This window comes from Erigeron canadensis, chromosome 4 (genome assembly GCF_010389155.1).
Source record: "Erigeron canadensis isolate Cc75 chromosome 4, C_canadensis_v1, whole genome shotgun sequence".
Taxonomy (NCBI): domain Eukaryota; kingdom Viridiplantae; phylum Streptophyta; class Magnoliopsida; order Asterales; family Asteraceae; genus Erigeron; species Erigeron canadensis.
Genome location: NC_057764.1, coordinates 11,100,553 through 11,120,645, shown reverse-complemented (window position 1 = coordinate 11,120,645; position 20,093 = coordinate 11,100,553). Strand labels below are relative to the sequence as shown.

Genomic DNA, 20,093 nt, shown 5'->3' with positions numbered 1-20,093 from the left:
TAATTGATGTAAAAGGTTAATATAGATTTTTTAAAAGATAAATAACTGATAGTATAATTTAATCATTAAGGGTATTTTAAACAATTTTTTTCATGTAATTTTTAACAAAGGATATTTTTTTTTTATAATATAGTATTGAAGTAGAAATATAAATATAGAAGTATAGATCGAAGAAGAAAAATCCAGTCCTTGAAATTGACACACAGTTTAAAACCAATTAATCAAAAACGACCCCTACCCGTCTTTTGAGCTGTAACCTCTAAAATTAATATAACTTGTTGATGACGAAAGTAACTAGCTTATCTACGGAATCTTACATACAAAACATTTTTCATAAAAATATTTAAGAATCTTATACAATTATGATATTTTGCTTTGCTTAGCCTAGAAATTTTAAAAATATAAGGAGAAAAAGAGCACCTGAAAAAGAAAAAGGGTAATTAATATTCCAAATAAAAATACTCTTCAAAAACTTTTGATTATCACACATAAGTCCTCAGTCCTCACTTCAGTCGTTGTTTTTGCATCATCCATTCTTCCTTCACATAGCACTAATTAATTAAAATGGGTTCTTTATTCATTTTCCTACATATCCTATTATTTACACTTTGCACTCTTGTAAAACCCAAATCAAGTCCATGCAGAACTTCTTGTGGTGACATACAAATCAAGTACCCTTTTGGCATAGATGATGGTTGTGGCAGCCCGTATTATGGGAACATCCTGGTATGCTCCGAATCCGACATCCTTGAACTCCGTACACCGTCAGGAAGATATCCGGTTCGTGGGATCGACTACTCGGATCCACATATCCTCGTTACGGATCCATACATGTGGAATTGCCAAGACGGGACACATTTTAGAGCCCCACGTCCATTTAGCCTTGACACAAGTATCCATTTCTCACTATCTACACAAAATGACTACCTTTTTTTCAATTGTAGTGAATCACATGTGATTGTCAAGCCTAAACCGGCATTTTGTGAACGATTCCCAGAACGATGCGACTCCACTTGTGATAGTGCTAGCTATTTGTGTAGGCACTTGCCCGAATGCGCACACGCGTTAGGTGCAAGTACTTCATGTTGCTCTTATTACCCAAAAGCGACCGAGTCGCTAAGGTTAATGTTGAAATATTGTGAGACTTACACTAGTGTATATTGGAAGAATTTGGGGGAGTCACAAACTTATAATACCGCCCCGGAGTATGGCATCCGGATTAACTTTGATATTCCTGTTACAACCCGATGTTTGCAATGTCAAGATGGGAGTAAGGGCGGTGGTACGTGTGGATTTGATGTCCAAACGCATGGATTTTCATGCTTATGTGAGAAGGGAAATGTCACAACTTATTGCAAAGGTAAGTTTCAATAATAAATACAGTAATAAATACGATGATAAGGAGAAATCCAGAGTTTAATTCTTAGTGTAGGTTGTCTAGAAATATTTAGGGTCGTTTACGTAGAAGTAGAAATGAAGTAACATGTAGTCATTCTATGGAAAAATTACGATGATCACAGTTTTTTTTTTTTTTTTTTTTTTTTTATCTTATTATAGGGAGTAAATTGTCTGCACATTAAAAGACAATTGACACATATCAATAAAATGTCTTCCAACCCAAATATTATTGGTTGATTGATCAGCTGGCATATCACTAGGATTCACACCTTTCGGTCTTTACTACTCCTTAATATATATATATATTTTGCTTCTCGCAGATCATTCTCAACTCCGGAAGAGTTCTCATCTAGTTGCGGGTAAGAAACATGTCTAGCATTTCGAATAATTCTTTCATTTATTTATTTGAAATTCTTGAATCCATATTACTTAATCTACAAATTTTTGTATCAAAGTTTGTGCTATGGTTAATTTCTGAAATACTTGTCACCGAAGAAAGCGATGTTTCTTGGCCGATTATATTATGGAGAAACCAAGAAGGAAAAAGAAATTTAAAAAAAAAAAAACTTCTATAAAGTATAAACATGCACGTTATTGTTGAAAGCCTTCATTTTCATACCTTCAATTCAATTCCTTGCTTTCAAGGTGAATATACGAATAGTTCGGCATGTTTTTCATTATTGATATATCTTCAGATCGATATGCACGAATTAAAGCGATCACACACATTCAATTATTTAAGCTCATATTTTGATCGGAGGTTCTTTTGAAAACAGTGTCTTTACACTCTACTGTTAGCTAAAACGAAACTACCTACGTCTCACATCCCACAATGCCACATATATAAGTCATAACTTGTTTATGCGCGCTTGGGTACAGACGTACAGTACTTATTATATATAAACTCGAGCATAAGGTTTTTCAAAAATAAAACATATCTTAATTAGTAATAACGTTTTAATTTTACAGGGACTGCGACAGCGGTTTCTGTAGCCGGAGCCATTGGAATAGGGGCAGGCGTATGGTACTTTAGAAAAGTTAAAGCTCAACCACCGGTCACACATGGAGTCCAAAGCAATGAGAATAGGCTTTTTTGATTCCTTACGTACTACTACATTTGTTACTTTATATATAACTTTTATCATTATTATTACGAGTATATGATATGGTTGTGTGTTACTAATTTCTTTTACTTTTATATACTGTTTTTTTAAAGGCAGATTTATATATTAACAAAATTACTAGCAAATCACTAGTAATCCCTACATATTTACAAATTACCAAGAGATGTAATCTACAAGCATAAAGCACCAAATTAAGGTCCGATTCGGAACTGTTAGGATACTAAAAGGGATGAAAAAAATCGAGAAATGAAATCCCCGAAACCAAGGGATGAGCCACCAGTTTTCACCCGATCCTGTTTTTTATAGTATCTCTTGTTGAGTCGGTCGGACATGCATGAGACCTGAATTATATATATATATGAGAGAGATCAAATAAGCTTCTTTCGGGGCGACGAAAGGCTACTTCAATCTAGAAAACAGTCGGAAACTTGAGAGGGTCGCCTTTACTGCTCAAGTAAGTGTGCGACTCTGTATGAGGACCTCCTTCCCTTCTGCCCACTCTCCGTTCACACGGTTCTCAAAGCAGAGGAGGAAGGGTGGGCAGCAGGTACCACGAGCCCTACCCGTTCTTCTGGATCTGCATTAGTCCTATTCCGGGTGCAAAGCCTCTTCAATCAATAAAGACCTCTTTCTTTCTCCCCCATTTTTCATTTTGTTGATTGAAAGAGAATAAGCGCTATCCACCGTAAATGAAGAAAATAAGTGAGAGCTTACTGACTGCATCTTCTAAGAAGGGCTTGGAAGAAGCATTCCGGCCTATTATTGATAGGGATTTTACCGATGCTGAAGGTAGCTTGCTTACCAAGCCACCCACTTGAGAAGCTGGTCGCTAGAAAGAAGCAACGAGGAAGAGGTGTCTTAAGGAGAGAAGGGAGAGAAGGTCTTATGAGCTAATCAGAACGTGACATGTGGATTAAAAAAAAAACGCGGTGGCATTTTTGTAAATAAATCAAACTTTTGTCAGCCTGGTTCTGGGTCAGCTTGGGTCTGGGTCAGCTTCGGTTATGATCAGCTTCGGTTATGATCAGCTTGGTTGGGTCAGCTTGGTCAGCCTGGCTTATGGGTCAGCTTGGTCAGCTTGGAATCTGGGTCAGCTTGTGATCTACATTTGTGTAGATTATGTGTAGTTTTGTGTCAAGCTGACCCAACCCAAGCTAACCAAGCTGACCCAACCTGACCTAGACCCCAAGCTGACCCAAAACCCATAATCTACATTTGTGTAGATTGTGTCAAGCTGACCCAATCCAAGATAACCAAGCTGACCCAACCTGAACCAGACCCAAGCTGACCCAACCTGACCCCAAGCTGACCAAAACCCCTAATCTATATTTGTGTAGATTAATCTACATTTGTGCAGATTGTGTCAAGCTGACCTAACCTAACTTGATCCAACCTGAACCAGACCCCAAGCTGGCCCAAGTTGACCCCAAGCTGACCCAAAACCCATAATCTACATTTGTGTAGATTATGTGTAAATTGTGTCACGCTGACTCAACCTGAACAGACCCCATCCTGACCCAGACCCAACCTGACCAAACTGATTATGCTGACCAACCAAGTTGATCCAGACCCAAGCTGATCAGAACCCATGCTGACCAAGCTGACCAACCAAGCTGATCAGAACCCAAGCTGATCCAGACCCAAGCTGATCGGAACCTAGACTGATCACTTTAGAAAAGTTTGATTTATTTATCAAAATGCCACCGCGCATTTTTTTCATTTTAACACATGTTAGGTTCTAATTAGTTCATAAGACCTTTTCTCTTTTCTCTCCTTAAGACACCTTCTTTAGGATCTCTACCATATATATATATATATATATGGGCTTAACATGACTGCTCCTACCCACAGCTTACTAGCTGCAATTATAGGGTTAAAAGGATAAAATTTTGTTTAATGAAACATGAGAAAAGGGCCATATATTTGGAAGCTTTCTCAATTATTGGTTCGTTTATATTTCAATTCAAAACAATCCGTCTATTTTCTTGTAAACGCACATGTTCTCTTTGATGATTGTATCTCAAATGACTTTTTCATATGCTCACGTAACAAACAATAATTATAATATTTTAGCCTTTTGTCAGAGTAGCAATAACAATTAGCTAAACAAATTTGTTTTGAATACCTAGAGAATATGATCAAAGTAAAAAACAATGATATTATGGTGAGATACATGATTTAAAATTAATATAACTACCAATTCAAACATAACTAGTATCATCCAGAAAGTAATAACAATTCAGGATAAAGTTTTAGCAAACCTAGTAGAGTATGTTATTGTCCATTCAGTTGTTTAGATTGAGTTATCAATTTAGCGGTTGAGAAACATCTTTATTTGCAGGGGTTGATCTTAATAATTTTAATTTATATAAGAGATAAACGCATCCATGATTTTTATAAAACAAATTAAAATATATATTTAGTAATAATAATATCATTGTTATTATAAAACTTTTATTTAATGAATGTTTTTATACTCTATTCTTATCTCAAGATCTCAATATTTGTATTACATTTTTTTTTTCTGTTGTTTTTTTATTTCCAATGTTAGTGTTTAATCAAATTTTCAACTTTAATTAATATCATTTTTTTGATTAACAAGACAGTATTATAGGGTGTAAGTCTCAACTATTACTAGATGGGTGTTGAAGACACCTCTATGTCAATGGTGAGTGTACTTTGCAACACTATCACTTAATCTGGACGTGACCAGTTTAGAGTGAGTAGTGTACCAGGTTAACTGGAATGTTACTTATTAAAGTGACAAGTTTGAATAAGTAAATACAATGCAATAATGTAAATGACAAGTAAGTAAATATGGTGAAACAATATGTATTTTTCAAGTGTATTTTATTTATTGATTGTTAAATAAAATACAATATTGTTGCGGAACCAAGATAATACAAAGATGTAATTATCCTAGCAACCTATGAAATACAATTGATCTATACTTGGAAATTCTCCTAACAATCGAAACATTTAAACTTGGGAAATGTTCCTTTTTACAATTGAGAGAATATTGCACAAGTACACCAATATTGCAGAATGTATGTGTTTGCAAAGTTGTTGAAATGTTTGGGCAAGGACCTCCATTTATAGTCGAAGTATGAGCATTGGGATCTCAACTTCGACGTACAAATATGGTTGATAGCACACAAAAGTATTAGTAAATAATCCTTTGTGTGTGCTAAATAAAGTAAGACAAAAGGTTACTTTTTTCAACCACTCTACATCTTTGCACTTTTATCCACAGACAAGATTATTGTCCGGGTAAAAGGATGTAGTGTAAAAGGTCCCCCTCGTAATCAGTGTAAAGCTTTGTAAAGGCATTTACACTAGCGGATTCTCCAGTTGATTGATCTGGTAGAATGTCAACTGGGCTTCGCTGCCATTGTCATTCTCTTTCTTCCACTTGTTGTCTTCGACTTCAATTGGAATGTCTTCAGGTATATGTCTTCAGATCTCAACTGGAGGAAGTCATCAGTTGCATAAACTGTACATTGCAACTGGACTTCAAATATTTCAGACAATTCTTCATGCTCTCCAGATGTAACTGAAGAGATCCAGTTTTCAGCAAAACTGGACCTAACAAATTCCCCCTAATTGTTCTGAAATATTGCCAAGTATTTTTGAAGTTGTTTCTATATAAGTGTAAGTTTGAAATACTTGTGTTTGATAAAACCTGTTCATTTTCCAAGGCATTTTTATAGATCATCAAATACTTTGGGTTTAATTTTAATTGTTTGTAGATTTTATCAGTTATCTAACTTGTGAATTACAATCTGGCAACTTGTATATACACAATTTTACAATGAAGTTAAAAGAAAGTAAATAAAATTACAAGCAGATAGATAGAAGGAAAACTTAAACAGATGGCCCTTCGTCAGTTTTCCTTCTCTTGGCAACAGATGAAATTGGTTGTTTGTCTTCATGATCAAAGCCCAATCTTTCTTCAATATTTTCTTTGAACTTGATCATGTTTTGCAAAACATACTCCCAGCCTTTTTCTGCCTTGTTCTTATGCTGCCTATTCTCCAACAAATTCAGCATCTCCACATGCTCTGAATGACCATACTGATAGACATCAGGGTTCTCAGTTGTTCTTTTGGGTCCACCAAAGTATTGAACCTCAACCACAAAATGTTTGGCACCAGGTTTGATCGAAACCTTTACATCGGTGATCTTACCTTTATTGTGCCTTCGACGCTGTACATCAGATAAGTAAGTGCGAGCCTCTGATTTATTTGTCAGTTTGATCTTGCTTGTGCTCAGTTTGTGAGTAGCAGCTCGAATATCATCAGTTGTGGGTTCAGATGGTTCTACCCAAGTCCTCAGGTTTGCATCTCTTGATAAGGCTTTTTGTTTTCTTCCCTTGGACTTGGGTGGAGTTAATACTTTGTTGACCACTTTCTTTACTTATTCAATTCGTTTGAGAATCCCTTCTGACCTTATCTCTTTAGCCTTTTCCACTGATACATTCAAACACTTGGCATCAAGACCAGCTTCATCATCTTGGTAGTGTTTGTCCAGTTCAACTTGCAGCATTTCCTTTAGGGCATTGACAATCCTTGGATCTTCTTTTACTTTCTTGTATTCCAATAGTTGCAAGACAAGGAGTTGTGCATCAGTTACATCAACAAGAGTGGTTGGAAGATTTTTTCTTGATTCAAACTGATTGGCCTTCAATTGTTTCTTCCTTTCCTTGACCACATACCCAACCCTTGCTAATTTCTGACTTTCGCTTTCAGTAACTTGAGGCAATTGGTCAACATTGCCAGTTTCCAACATAGGTGCATCAGTGGCAGGCTTCTCAGAGTCATCAGTTGCAATGGCCTTTCCTTTGTTCACATTCCCCCTATCAACCACATCATCAAATGTTTCAATAACCTGCTCACCAGCATCAGTACTGGCAGCAACAACCATCTGACTAGCATCAGTACTAGTCCTATCCACAATCTCCTTTCCTGAACCTGAAGCTTCAACAAGAGTGCGAAGGACACGAACAGACCTTTCCCCCTTGGCAGCATCTAGGCCTTGCCTTATTGCTTCAAAATCGGCATGACTGGTGGGCAAGCGATCTAGAGGCTGCCATGATTGCATGTTCTTGCACTATTTGAAGACTCCACAAAAAATACGAACTATCCTCCATAGATGATTAATTTCTTGAGATTGAGTCATGACATTTTCACAAGTGGTGTCTTGACTCTTTTGAATTGCTTGAAGTACATTTAAATCATCTGGAGAGAGACCAGTTGCAACAGCTTCTCTTACAATCTCCTTCTCCTTTTCCCTACCTACTTCAGTTGCCAGATTGGATATTGCAGTAGAGTGATCAGCTACCTTGTTGGCCAGAGAGTCTAGACTGCACCTCAACCGATCGATCTCAGATGTAATGGGAGTGAGATCAGCCTGGGGCGCTGCAGTCTTGATGATCTCAGACATCATCTTTTCCAAAAATACTTGTTCTCTGGCAGCTAGGGTGGCTTCAATCTTTTGACCAACTGAAGAGGCCAACTGATTACCAAGTTCCGTCACATCAAGACCAGGTTTATCAAATAACAACTTTACCTGTCTTTCAAGTTCTTTCAAGTCAACCTCTGAAGATCTGACAGTTGTATTCAGCAGGTTGGTAATTGAAGATGTGACTCTAGTCTGAGTAATTGCAAAAGCCTCCCTTAAAGATGTTGCCAGTTGATTGGAGGAATGCACCAACTCATTAAGCTTTCCAAATACCAAGTCCTCATTGGCTAAGAACTTATTAATTCCCAAGTCAACCACTTTTACATTTGTCATCTAGTCCTTGTGGTACATGGAAATGGACTTGGTATTCTTATCTAGTGTCTTTTTAATATCTTCCACCCTTGTTAAAAGGTTTGAGATATCGGCTTGAAAAGACACAAACTGGCTATCCAGTGACGGAGGGGAAGATGTCACTGGACCAGTTCGGAAGGCTACACAACTGGAGGAGGTAGAACAGGTGTTGGTTCTCCAGTTGTTGTAGCATCAGAAGAGACAAGAGGGGTTGTTGAAGAAAGAAGGGGAAGAGATTCAAATTGTCGTTCATGCTGAGTTTACACCTATGTGTGAACGACGGCGACGGTGGGGTTAGAATGTGTCTATTTCTAGGCACATTCATAGATGATAGTAATTGGCGAGAAGCGAATAGTGGAATTTCTTGTAAGGTGGAGAAGTCACGTGGTGAAACTGAAACTTGTGGTTCTTGGGGATGACCAAGGAGAGAAGGGAGCTGATCAAGTACAGTAGCATCAGCCATATCCTGGTCATATTCAGTCTCAGATGAATCTGAAGATTCAAGCTGAAACTCACCCTCATTTATGCCAAGATCCATATATGTTGGGGGTGGCTGAACAAATTGTTCAGACTCCTGATGACCAGTTTGAGTTTCCTCAATGGTTTCATCAGTTATAGGATTAGTTGCCGAAACATCTTTTCCTTGGATATAGGTAACTGGAGCCTCAAATACAACTGCTCTTTCCTCAGTTGCAATATCATGGGCTTGTGATTCTGAAACCATGATCACTAGCTGTGACTGGCCAGATGTAGCAAGTTCTGATCTAGATCTTCTTCGACTCTTGGTAGATCGTCTTGCTTTTAGAACAACCTGGATACCTGTGGGAAGATCTCCAGGTTCTGCAACAGTCACAACACCTACAAACGAACTGGTGGGTCCCTCATTATCTTGAGGCCCTCCCAGTTGTCTTTCTGACTCACCTGGTGGTGGTGCATCAGTTTTAGAGAATGCCAGCAACATTCTCGGAGAAATCTGGACCTCATCAATTGTGGACACAAAGTTGTCCAGATTTCTCAATAATTCTGGCACATAGTATAAGGATTGTGTGTTGTTTTATTCTTCTCTGCCCAAAATTAATTTGAAACAAAGAGATAGAAATCACGAAAATGGGATACAAGGACCCCTGTTACCTTTTAATTTAAACACCAAGCTTCTGAACAAGATGTTTGCGAAGTCTACCCTTAGTCCATTCCACAGGAAGTATGCCATTTCTGCCTGGAAGGAGTTTATCTGGTCCAAACCACCAGAACTCCCACCTAAACTTTCTACCAAATGGACCATGAAGTACTTCAAAGATGGTGAAAGTCCTCTCATTGTAATTGATCCCTTGGTATTTAGTACACCACCCTCCAGAACTTCTTTATTGCCCATGTCAAGGAAGACCTGACGAAAGTTGATATTAGGGGAAATCACCACTGGACGCTCATCTTGTCTCTAGTAATTGAGGTTAAGGGCCTCCCTCAATGTCTCAGTGGTGATGGTGCACAGGACTGACCCATCCTTTAAAGTGAAAGAGATGGATGAGCAGTCATCAGAATTTGATGTCGTGTACCAAAACTCGCACAAGTAGTCGTGAAACAACTTGTTTGGGTTTAAAGAAAAGCCATCGCTGAGGGGAGAATCTCGAAAGAAAGATTGGATTTTCCCGATGAGAGAATCAGCGGCCTGATGCCCTTGAAGAGATGCCATTGGATTGTTTGGATTTAATTTTATTAGTTTGGAATTTATTGGGGCACCAACGACATAAGAAACATTCTCAGATGGAACATACTCAACAATGAGTAGATTCACATTACGAGAACGAGATGAAGAGGATGAAGATTTAGGAGCCATTTGAGATTTTGGATTTAAGGTTTTTGATTTAAAGAATAAAGAGAAAAAGGGATCTCGGATTGTGAATGATTGGAGGAGTAAATGAAAGGAATTTTGTGCGAAGTAAATGAGAAATTGATTTAGTGGGGGTATATATATAGGTAATAAAATATTACCAATATATATACGAAAAGATAGTTTAATCCCCAAATTTTTGAAATCGTTTATAAAATTGATTTTTAGAAACTTTGAGAATTCAAAAACATTTAATACCTCCCATCAAGCATTTAATGCTATGACGGCTGGTATTCTCACTCGCCCATTAACTTCAACAATTCCCATAAAAAGTGCATTATTTTTCAGCATAAAGTCTTGACACGTAAGACATGTCAGGTGACGATTGTGACTGCGTTACAAACACTCGAGTACCATCACGTGTCACAAGTATTGATCAAGTAAAACATAACGTTATGAAATCTGGTTGACCACCAGTTTAAGACAAGACCAAACTAGCATACTGGAGAGATTCTCCAGATGCCAGTTTCAACTGAGAAGTTCTCCAGTTGCATTTTTCAAAATAAAACAAATTTTAATTGAAAAAATATTTTGAGTCTTTCCCCCTAAAAATGTGATCCATTTGATTAAGGATTGGTCTTTGGGTACATCAAGGCGTTCAATCTCCAACCAATCGAGGATCACCTGGAACATCCTCAACTAGAGGCCTCTCCAGTTTAATTAGGATTTAACATACCCAGTTCACTGATGAGATGTTTAAGAGTTTTCTCATTAAGAGGCTTTGTAAAAACATCAGCTAACTGTTTATCAGTGGGGATGAAATGTATTTCAATGTCTCCTTTCATAACATGATCACGAATGAAGTGATACCTGATGTCAATATGTTTTGTCTTTGAGTGCATCACTGGGTTGTGAGATATAGCAATTGCACTGGTGTTGTCACAAAAGATTGGGGTTCTTGTGTATTTCATACCATAATCAAGTAACTGGTTTTTGATCCAGAGAATCTGGGCACAACAACTGGTCACAGAAATGTACTCTGCCTCAGCAGTTGACATTGAGACCGAAGTCTGCTTCTTACTGGTCCAACTCACCAGTTTTCCCCCTAGGAAGTGACAACCACCAGTTGTACCTGCATGATCTGAATTTGAATAACCTATTAGATCTAACCCTGAGCCTTTGGGATACCAAAGACCAAGGCTAGGACACCCTTTCAGGTACCTGAAAATGCGCTTAACAGCGTGCAAATGTGATTCTTTTGGGTTAGCCTGAAATCTGGCACATAAACATGTTACAAACATTATATCTGGACGACTGGCAGTTAAATACGTCAATGAACCAACCATTCCACGATATTCCGTTTGGTCCACTACTTTTCCATTTGGGTCAGAATCCAAATTTAAAGGTGCGGCAATGGGTGTGTTTTTCGATGGGATTGAATCATATTTGTATTTTCTTAACAAATCTCTGACATATTTTTCTTGGTTGATAAAAATACCTTCCATGGTTTGTTTAATTTGTAAACCCAAGAAAAATGTTAATTCACCCATTAAACTCATTTCATATTCTTTTGACATGATTTTTGAAAACTTATCACACATTGCATCATCAGTCGATCCAACAATAATGTCATCAACATAAATTTGTACCAGCAAGATATTACCTTTTTTCTTCAAGATAAACAAGGTATTATCTATTGCACCTCTTTGAAAACCATTATTAAAAAGATGTTTAGTTAGAGTGTCTGTTAGAAATCCAAAAATAGTGATACATTGTAATTTAAGTTATGGACTTACTTGTTGCTAAGTCATGAGTTGATAATTTCTAAGGTTGAGGGGCTAATAGTGTTAATTAGCATAGTTAGATAGTTTGTACTATAAATAACCCTCAAATCCTTAGAAATTATAATTTTGGCATATGAACAACACATTATTCATACAATTACATCTGAAAATCACACTCTTGATTCCAATTCTTTCTCAATACACACACAAACACCAAGAATACACACACTAACCAAACACCATTGTTGATGTGAATTCGGTTGATAAATCGTGTTGATTACATTTGGTATCAGAGCTAACATCATTTTTGATCTCGATCCATTACTGAATTCAATCACATTTCATCAAAAATCACCTTTAATTCTGTTTTATTTCTGTTTCTGTTCGTCATTTTTTTTCTCACTGAAAATCCAAAAATTAACCTCTCAAATCACATAAAATCACAGATGTTTGTTCACCGTTCGATTCCTCATAGTTAATAACATAATTCTTTCAAGTTTCATGTTCTAATTCAATCTGGATCAAAAGTTCAGATTTTGAGTTTTTGGCGGTAAATTTTGGGATTTGATTCTGTTGTGTTATAAGCTAAAGTTTGTTAATCGGATCATTGCTGAGGTGAAAACAAACTGTTTGTAAGTAGTTTCATGATTCAATTCTCAGAAAATCAAAAGATATTGAAAAGTTTTAAATATCGTCAATGGAGTTGTTCATGTTCAGAGGTTGAAGACGACTGTAAAAAGCTAAAACGATCTTAATTTAGATCGTTTCAGTTTTTCTTTCCTTCATACTTTCGTATCAGTGTTGTGGATTGTCAAACGACTCAGATTTTGATCGTTTTGACAAAGTGTTGTGTTGTGAAGAACTGGTTGTGGCTAACTGATCCTTTGGATTGGTTTTGGTCAATTCAACTCTTGAAAAATACAAGTGATTGAGAAATTCTGAAGAGGAACCAAAACGATCTCTTTTAGATCGTTTCAGTTCTCTTAGAAACTAGAACGATCTCTTTTAGATCGTTTCAAGTTTCACTTGAATTCTTCTGGTTTGAGTAATTTCTAAAGAGTTGTGATTGAACATCATAATACTTTTGGGTAACTGATCTTCGTGATTGGTTTTGCTCAATTCATTTCATTCCAATTCATACCAAAACTCTGCCTAAATCATTTCAGAATACTTAGAATTTTTCCTTCTTCTGAAAATCGTTTTAAGTTCAGATCGTTTCATTCTTCATTCAATTTAGATCGTTTCATTTACACTTCTTCTACATTGTTTCATTCTTCATTCAAAACAAATCGTTTCATTTTAATTCCAGATTAGATCGTTTCATTTTAAATCCAAATCAAATCGTTTCATTCTTCATTTCAATTCAGATCGTTTTAATTTCATTCAAAACAAATCGTTTCATTTTTTAATTCAATTTAGATCGTTTCAGTTTCACTTCAATTCAGATCGTTTCATACTTACACCAAATCAAATCATTTCTTTTTCCATTTCAAATTCAGATCGTTTCAGTTTCATTTCAAATTAGATCGTTTCATAGTTTCCATATTTCTTCAAAAACAATTTAATTCTCAATTCAAATCAATTTCAAATGACTACTCGTGAAGCACTGTCTCTGGGTACTGATACAAGACCACCAGTTCTTTATCGTGGTAATTATGGACTTTGGAAGAAAAGGTTCAAGGATTACAATGAACGTCAGACAAATGGTCACATGCTTAAGGACTCAATCATCAATGGACTTGCTATGCATCGTCATCCTACTACCCGTACCATTTTGACTCCTGATCTTTTAAACGCTGAACAAAGAGATCGTACTGCTGCTGACAACAGAGCTAGGTCATGCTTGTACCAAGCACTTCCTGATGAGATTTATGGCTCAGTTGATTCTTACGACACAGCAAAGGAGATTTGGGATGAAGTTGCTAGACAAATGGAAGGTTCTGATGTAACTTCAACAATTCGACTGACAAATGTCTTAACCGAATTTGACAATTTTCAGAAATCTCCAAATGAATCTCTTGAGTCCGTCTACTATCGATTTTGCAATGTGATCAATGAACTGAGAAAGAACAAGGTCAAGAAAGATGAGATTGAATTGAACATCAAATTTATCAAAGCACTTGGTTCTGAATGGGAAGAATATGGAACCCAAATCAAGCAACATCAATATCTGACCAAATTCACCATTCATACTCTTTATGAATCTTTCAAGTTGAATGAGAGCAAAGTTCTAAGCAAAAAGTCATTCAACAAAGTGCCAGAAGTTGTATCTACTGATCCTTTGGCATTGGTTGTTGAAAGAAAGGTTTATGAGGCTCTTAAAAGACAAATGACTATTGTTTCTTCATCTGATGAGGAAGGAGAAGATTACTTGGCTCCAAGAGATGGTGTTCCTGATGAATACTATCAAGCTCTTGCCACTGTTACCAAGCATTTCAAGAAGAAATATTTCAAAGTGAGGCCAACTAACAACAATCTTCGAACTTCATCAACAAGTGCATTTCCAAAGAAGGAACAATATCATCACAAGAGTTTTGAACAAGGTGAAACAACTGTTTCCAAGAAAAGAGACAAGAAAGCAGAAAATGAGAAACAAATCATGGAGAAAGAGAAGACATCTGACAAAAAGTGTTACAACTGTGGATTTCCTGGTCATTTTGTTGTGGATTGCAAACTGCCTCGCAAAAAGGATTATGCATACTACAAGCAGAAGCTGCTTCTGGCAAAGCAAGTTGAAGCCGGTCAAGCCTTGATTGCTGAAGATGACAAGTGGCTCTTGCTTACTGCTGATGAAGATGAAGATCTGTCTGCTAATGTATGTTTTATGGCAAGGTTGAGCAAAGATAAGATGCTGGAGGCTGACAACACTGACGAGGAATATCCTGATGATCAGGTAAATCTCGACTCTACTTTTTCAACAATTAAGGATAAAGAGTCTTGTAGAATTGCCTTATCAAACCTGACAAATCATTACACTTCTTTAGCCAACAAAAACAAGAAATTGAAAAATAGCATTGTCTTTTCAAAAAGGGAATACACAAAACTTCTTGAAGAAAATTCTAAACTTCTTTTTGATTATGATGCTATGAAACAAGAATTTCAAAACTACAAAGAAAAAATGTTGGTCAAAGAATGTGAAATGAATGCATCTCCTGACTCTAAGTTATTGAAAAAGTGTCATAATTTAGAAAAGACCATTCTTGATCTTGAAAAGGCCAATCAAGATCTTGAAGTTCAAAAAACCAATGAATGGCTTCGTGCAAATGCGAGACAAATGGATATTGATATTCTGAATAAAAGCTTCAAAAGCTACACCAAAAACAATTGAACTTGAAAGAAAAGTTTCTGATTTAAATCATAACTGTTTTTTAAAAGGCATTGAGATTGAAAATCTTGGAAAACAAATTGAGGAACATAAAAAGAATATACTTTTCTATCAAGAAAAGTTGTACAAAGTTGAACAAAACCCTCTTTTGGATTTCACTGCCTATTTCAATAAGTCAAAGATTGATAGATCAGAACTTCTTCTTGGGTTGGGATTTGAGAATATCACTCCATTGCAAAAAGCCAAAGAAAAGATTGAACCCTTGTATGATGAAAAGTTTTTGAGACTTGGTATGGTTCAACAATTCATACGTCCATTGGATGACGAATTTGAGATTGATGAAGTTGAGAAAATTCAAAACAATAAATTTTTGGTTAACTACGATGCCATCAACACTTCTTACGAAATGAAAAAGTCTTCAACTTTGGAATTAGAAGAGATTGCATCTAATTTTCAAAACCAAGAATCTGTCGTTTCCCCACCTAAACCAACTAGAGTGTATGTTCCATCCACAATTTTGGAAAAACAAATAGAAGGTTTACGACAAAAGGTGGAATCTCAACAAAACTTTATCAATAATCTAAAGTCTCAAAGTCCGAATTCAAAGAATGAATCAATTGTTGTTGATATCAAGAAAGTTTGTGTGAATGTTTCTACACAAACTGATTTCAGTCTGTTAGTAGACCATTCAACTCAGACTGCTTGTGTTTCATCTACTTGTTCCTCCACCCAAACCTTGACTGATTCTTTTGAGTATTCATGTCGAAATGCTGCTACTAAAATAGCTGATGATTATGTGCAATCTGATTTATCGAATGACGAACTTGCGCATAGTTTAGTTTTGATATGGTACTACGTTAGGTTTTTCACTTGTGAGTTTCCTGAAGAGTTAGTTGATCACCCTAAGCCTTGTGCTAGTATAGGTGTTGATACTTCTACTCAATTTTCTTGTGAAACCAAAGAAGCGTCAGTTCAAGTTGATTTTATTCCTGAGACAACCAATAGTGTGAAGTTGGAAAACAAAACTCCTGATTTTTCAAAATTCTCTCCGGTTTCACCATTCATCAAATCTGATTTTGATAAATTCATGGAGGGAGAATATGTTTTAGATTCTGAAACTGAGAAAAAGATTGAATCTACCAAAATCAAAGTTGAATCAAAAGAGGAATCTCCAAAATCGTTTTTCAAAGCTCCAACTTCATATTATTCAAAGAAACAGGTTACTTCCAAACCCATCAAGACTGAACCAAGGACTGTCACCAAACCAAGAATCAATAAGTTAAAAACAAAGTGTCCTACCCCAGAAAAGCATGTCAAAACCAAGCAAGATGAGACCAATTCCAAAATAAAATACAACAAAGTGAAACTTCTGGAAATCAATTCAAATGTTTCTTTGTCTAGCCCTCATTCTAGTTCAAATTCTAAAGTGTCTAAGTCTAGCTCAGTTTTGCTAACTAGGGATGCTTCAAATGGTGCAACTAGGTATAGGGATAGATATGGCTGGTTTTCTCATGATAAACCTAAGAAACAAGAAGTTTCCGCACCTCCAAAAGAGTCTAAAAAGATAAAAATGCTTCAAAACTATCCTTCTAATCTTCTTAGTGTCAATTCGGCAGGTGGAAAGAGCTTGATTAGTGAGTCTAAATGGGTAGCTAAGTCATTAGTACCTAAGATCACTAATGTTGATAAAAAGAAGAAAAGGCGAAGAAGAAAAGATGGTAGAAAGAGAAGCATGTTTTTGCGTCAAACAATTTATCTTTTAAGTCCTCTGTGTTAAACAATGTTAATGGTGCCAAGGCCAAGCCTTGTGATGTTGTAAACAATGTTAATTCTTGTTCTTATATGCATGGTTTGAATATTGGTAAACATGTTACTTTTGATTCATGTATTAATATTCGATTGTTTAATCCAAATGTGCTTATTGATAATGTGCTTGTTAACAAGTATGTTGACATGAAAGCATGTTTGTATGCATCTCCTAAGTTATACCCCCTGCCTGTATTAACTAACCACAAAGGACCCGTCTTTAAGTGGGTACCTAAAGTCGGTTAAATTTTTGTTTGCAGGAAATAACCATCTGTGTATGGATACTCGATTCCGGGTGTTCAAAACACATGACTGGCAATAAATCATTGCTCAAGAATTTTGTTGAAAGATTCATGGGAACTGTTCGTTTTGGAAACAACAATTTCGCTCCAATTCTAGGTTATGGAGAGATTGAAAGAAACGGAATTGTCATCAAGAAAGTTCATTATGTTGAAGGCCTAAGTCATAACTTGTTCAGTGTTGGACAGTTTGTGACAACAATCTTTAAGTTCTTTTTCGACAATCTCTGTGCAAAGTCCAAACTCTAGATGGAATTGATATCCTATGCGGAGACCGTGAAGACAATCTTTTCACAGTTAATCTTGATGATAACCAACCAACTGATAATATCTGTCTTGTTTCAAAAGCTACATCGAAAAATTCTTGGTTGTGGCACAGAAGGCTTTCTCACTTGAATTATCAAACCATCAATGCATTAGTCAACAAGCAACTTGTTGAAGGCTTGCCTGACTACAAATATGAAAGTGAGCATGTCTGTCCTTCTTGTGCAGTTGGGAAGATCAAGAGGACTTCTCATAAACCAAAGAAAATTCCACACACTTTGGCACCTCTTCATTTGATTCACATGGATCTTTGTGGGCCTATGAAAGTACAAAGCAGAAACGGGAAGAGATATATTCTGGTTATCATTGATGATTATTCTAGATACACTTGGGTCAAGTTTCTTGCTTCAAAAGATGAAACAACTCAAATTCTGATCGATTTCATCACCTCCACTCAAGTGAATCTTCAACTTCCAGTCCGTTATATCCGTTCAGATAACAGTACTGAGTTCAAAAATGTCATCTTCAATGAATTTTGCAAATCAAAAGGTATTGCTCACCAATTCTCTGTTGTTCGTACCCCACAACAAAATGGTGTTGTTGAAGGGAGAAACAGTACGCTGGTGGAAGCAGCAAGAACAATGCTTGCTTATTCCAAGTTACCATCAAACATGTGGGCTGAAGCTGTTGACACTGCATGTCATACTCAAAATCGGTCCTTCATTAATCAGCGTCATGAGAAGACTCCTTATGAGGTTATTAACAAACGCAAACCCAACATAAATTACTTCCATATTTTTGGGTGTGTCTGTTATACCTTGAATGATCGGGAAAATGTTGGAAAGTTTGAAAGGAAAGGTGACGAAGGTTACTTTGTTGGTTACTCAAAGACATCGATTGCATATCGCATCTTTAATCGTCGAACAAACACGATTCAAGAAACCATGAATGTTTGGTTTGACGAGATGTCTGGCATGATATTTGAACAAGGAAGTTTCCTACCAACAATCAGTGATCCAAGTACTTCAAGTGCTTCCTCAAGGACGTCTACCTTAGCTTCAAAATTCAAGAAATATCCAACTCCAACAAGTGAAGAACTAGATATTCTTTTCGAAGAATTCTACAACTCAAAACCGATTCAAGAAAAAGAACCTCAAGTCATCAATGAACCAATTCCAAACAATACCCCCATTCAAACAAATGAATCAGTTCCAGACAACAATCATGAATCATCTTCAAATTCTACAGAGCAAGAAGAATCATCTTCAAGTGATATTTATTCTCAAAAGAATGATCGAGAACAACCTTCTCAAATCACCCAAACAACAAATTCATCATATACTCCAAATGTGTATGTACCACTGGATTTTGATCATCCAAATTTTGAGGAAAGAGTTCTTCCAAGCTATGATTCCATTGCTCAACAAAACTCTGGATTTAATGATGATCATATTGACCTTCATTAACAAAATCCTCTTCCTCATGACAACAAATGGTCACGTATGCGCAAAGATCATCCTACAGAAAAAATCATCGGAGATCCACAAGCTGGTGTTTCTACCCGTACTACAGTCAATGAGTGTCTTGTTGCACTTTCACTAAGTAACATTGAACCCAAAACCGTCTCTGAAGCTCTTTGTGATCCAGAGTAGGTTAAAGCAATGCAAGATGAATTAGCTCAGTTTGAAAGACTGAAAGTATGGAGATTGGTTCCAAATCCAAGAACAGAAGAACTAATTCGCACCAAGTGGATTTTCAAGAACAAGAAGGATGAAAATGGAGTTGTAGTAAGGAACAAAGCTAGATTGGTTGCAAAGGGTTACTGCCAACAACCTGGTGTGGATTTCGATGAAACTTTCGCTCCTGTTGCAAGAATGGAGGCCATTCGTATATTCTTAGCTTATGCCGCATTCAGAAACTTCACAGTGTTTCAAATGGATGTGAAAACAGCATTCTTCAATGGAGAACTCAAAGAAGAAGTTTACGTGGAGCAACCTGAAGGTTTTGTTGATCCTAAGAAGCCAAACCATGTCTACAGGTTAGACAAGGCTCTCTATGGTTTAAAGCAGGCACCTCGAGCATGGTATGATTCCTTATCTACTTTCTTACTCAAAGGAGGCTTTACCAAAGGTACTATTGACCCTACCCTGTTTATTCGTAAGCAAGGTAAACATGTTTTATTTGTTCAAATATATGTTGATGACATTATTTTTGGGTCAACCAGTCAAACTTTTTGCCAAAATTTTTCATCTCTAATGGTCAATCATTTTGAAATGAGCATGATTGGGGAAATGAATTACTTCTTGGGTCTACAAATCAAACAATTACCAAATGGTATTTTTATATCACAAGGTAAGTACATAAAAGATATGTTGAAAAAGTTTGAAATGACTAACTGTTCTTCAATTTCAACCTCAATGGCTGCTCGTACAAACATAAATGCTGATAAAAATG

At 36.5% G+C, this 20,093-nt stretch overlaps 1 protein-coding gene across 1 annotated transcript; it reads left to right on the top strand.

The window, feature by feature from the left end:
- Positions 1–503: 503 nt before the first annotated feature.
- On the top strand, positions 504–2,585 carry LOC122598300. The gene is made up of 3 exons (XM_043770891.1): positions 504–1,360; positions 1,719–1,757; positions 2,368–2,585. Exons 1-3 carry the CDS (start codon positions 565–567, stop codon positions 2,493–2,495), a joined length of 963 nt encoding a protein of 320 aa, XP_043626826.1. The 5' UTR covers positions 504–564; the 3' UTR covers positions 2,496–2,585.
- The last annotated feature ends 17,508 nt before the right edge of the window (positions 2,586–20,093 follow it).

What these genes read in the sequence shown, in the direction of transcription:
- LOC122598300 (XM_043770891.1), top strand. Translation starts at nt 565, where the DNA reads ATGGGTTCTTTATTCATTTTCCTACATATCCTATTATTTACACTTTGC. An exon ending in TGTCACAACTTATTGCAAAG is followed by an intron (nt 1,361 to 1,718) that starts GTAAGTTTCAAT and finishes TGCTTCTCGCAG; the next exon opens with ATCATTCTCAACTCCGGAAG. An exon ending in GAGTTCTCATCTAGTTGCGG is followed by an intron (nt 1,758 to 2,367) that starts GTAAGAAACATG and finishes TTAATTTTACAG; the next exon opens with GGACTGCGACAGCGGTTTCT.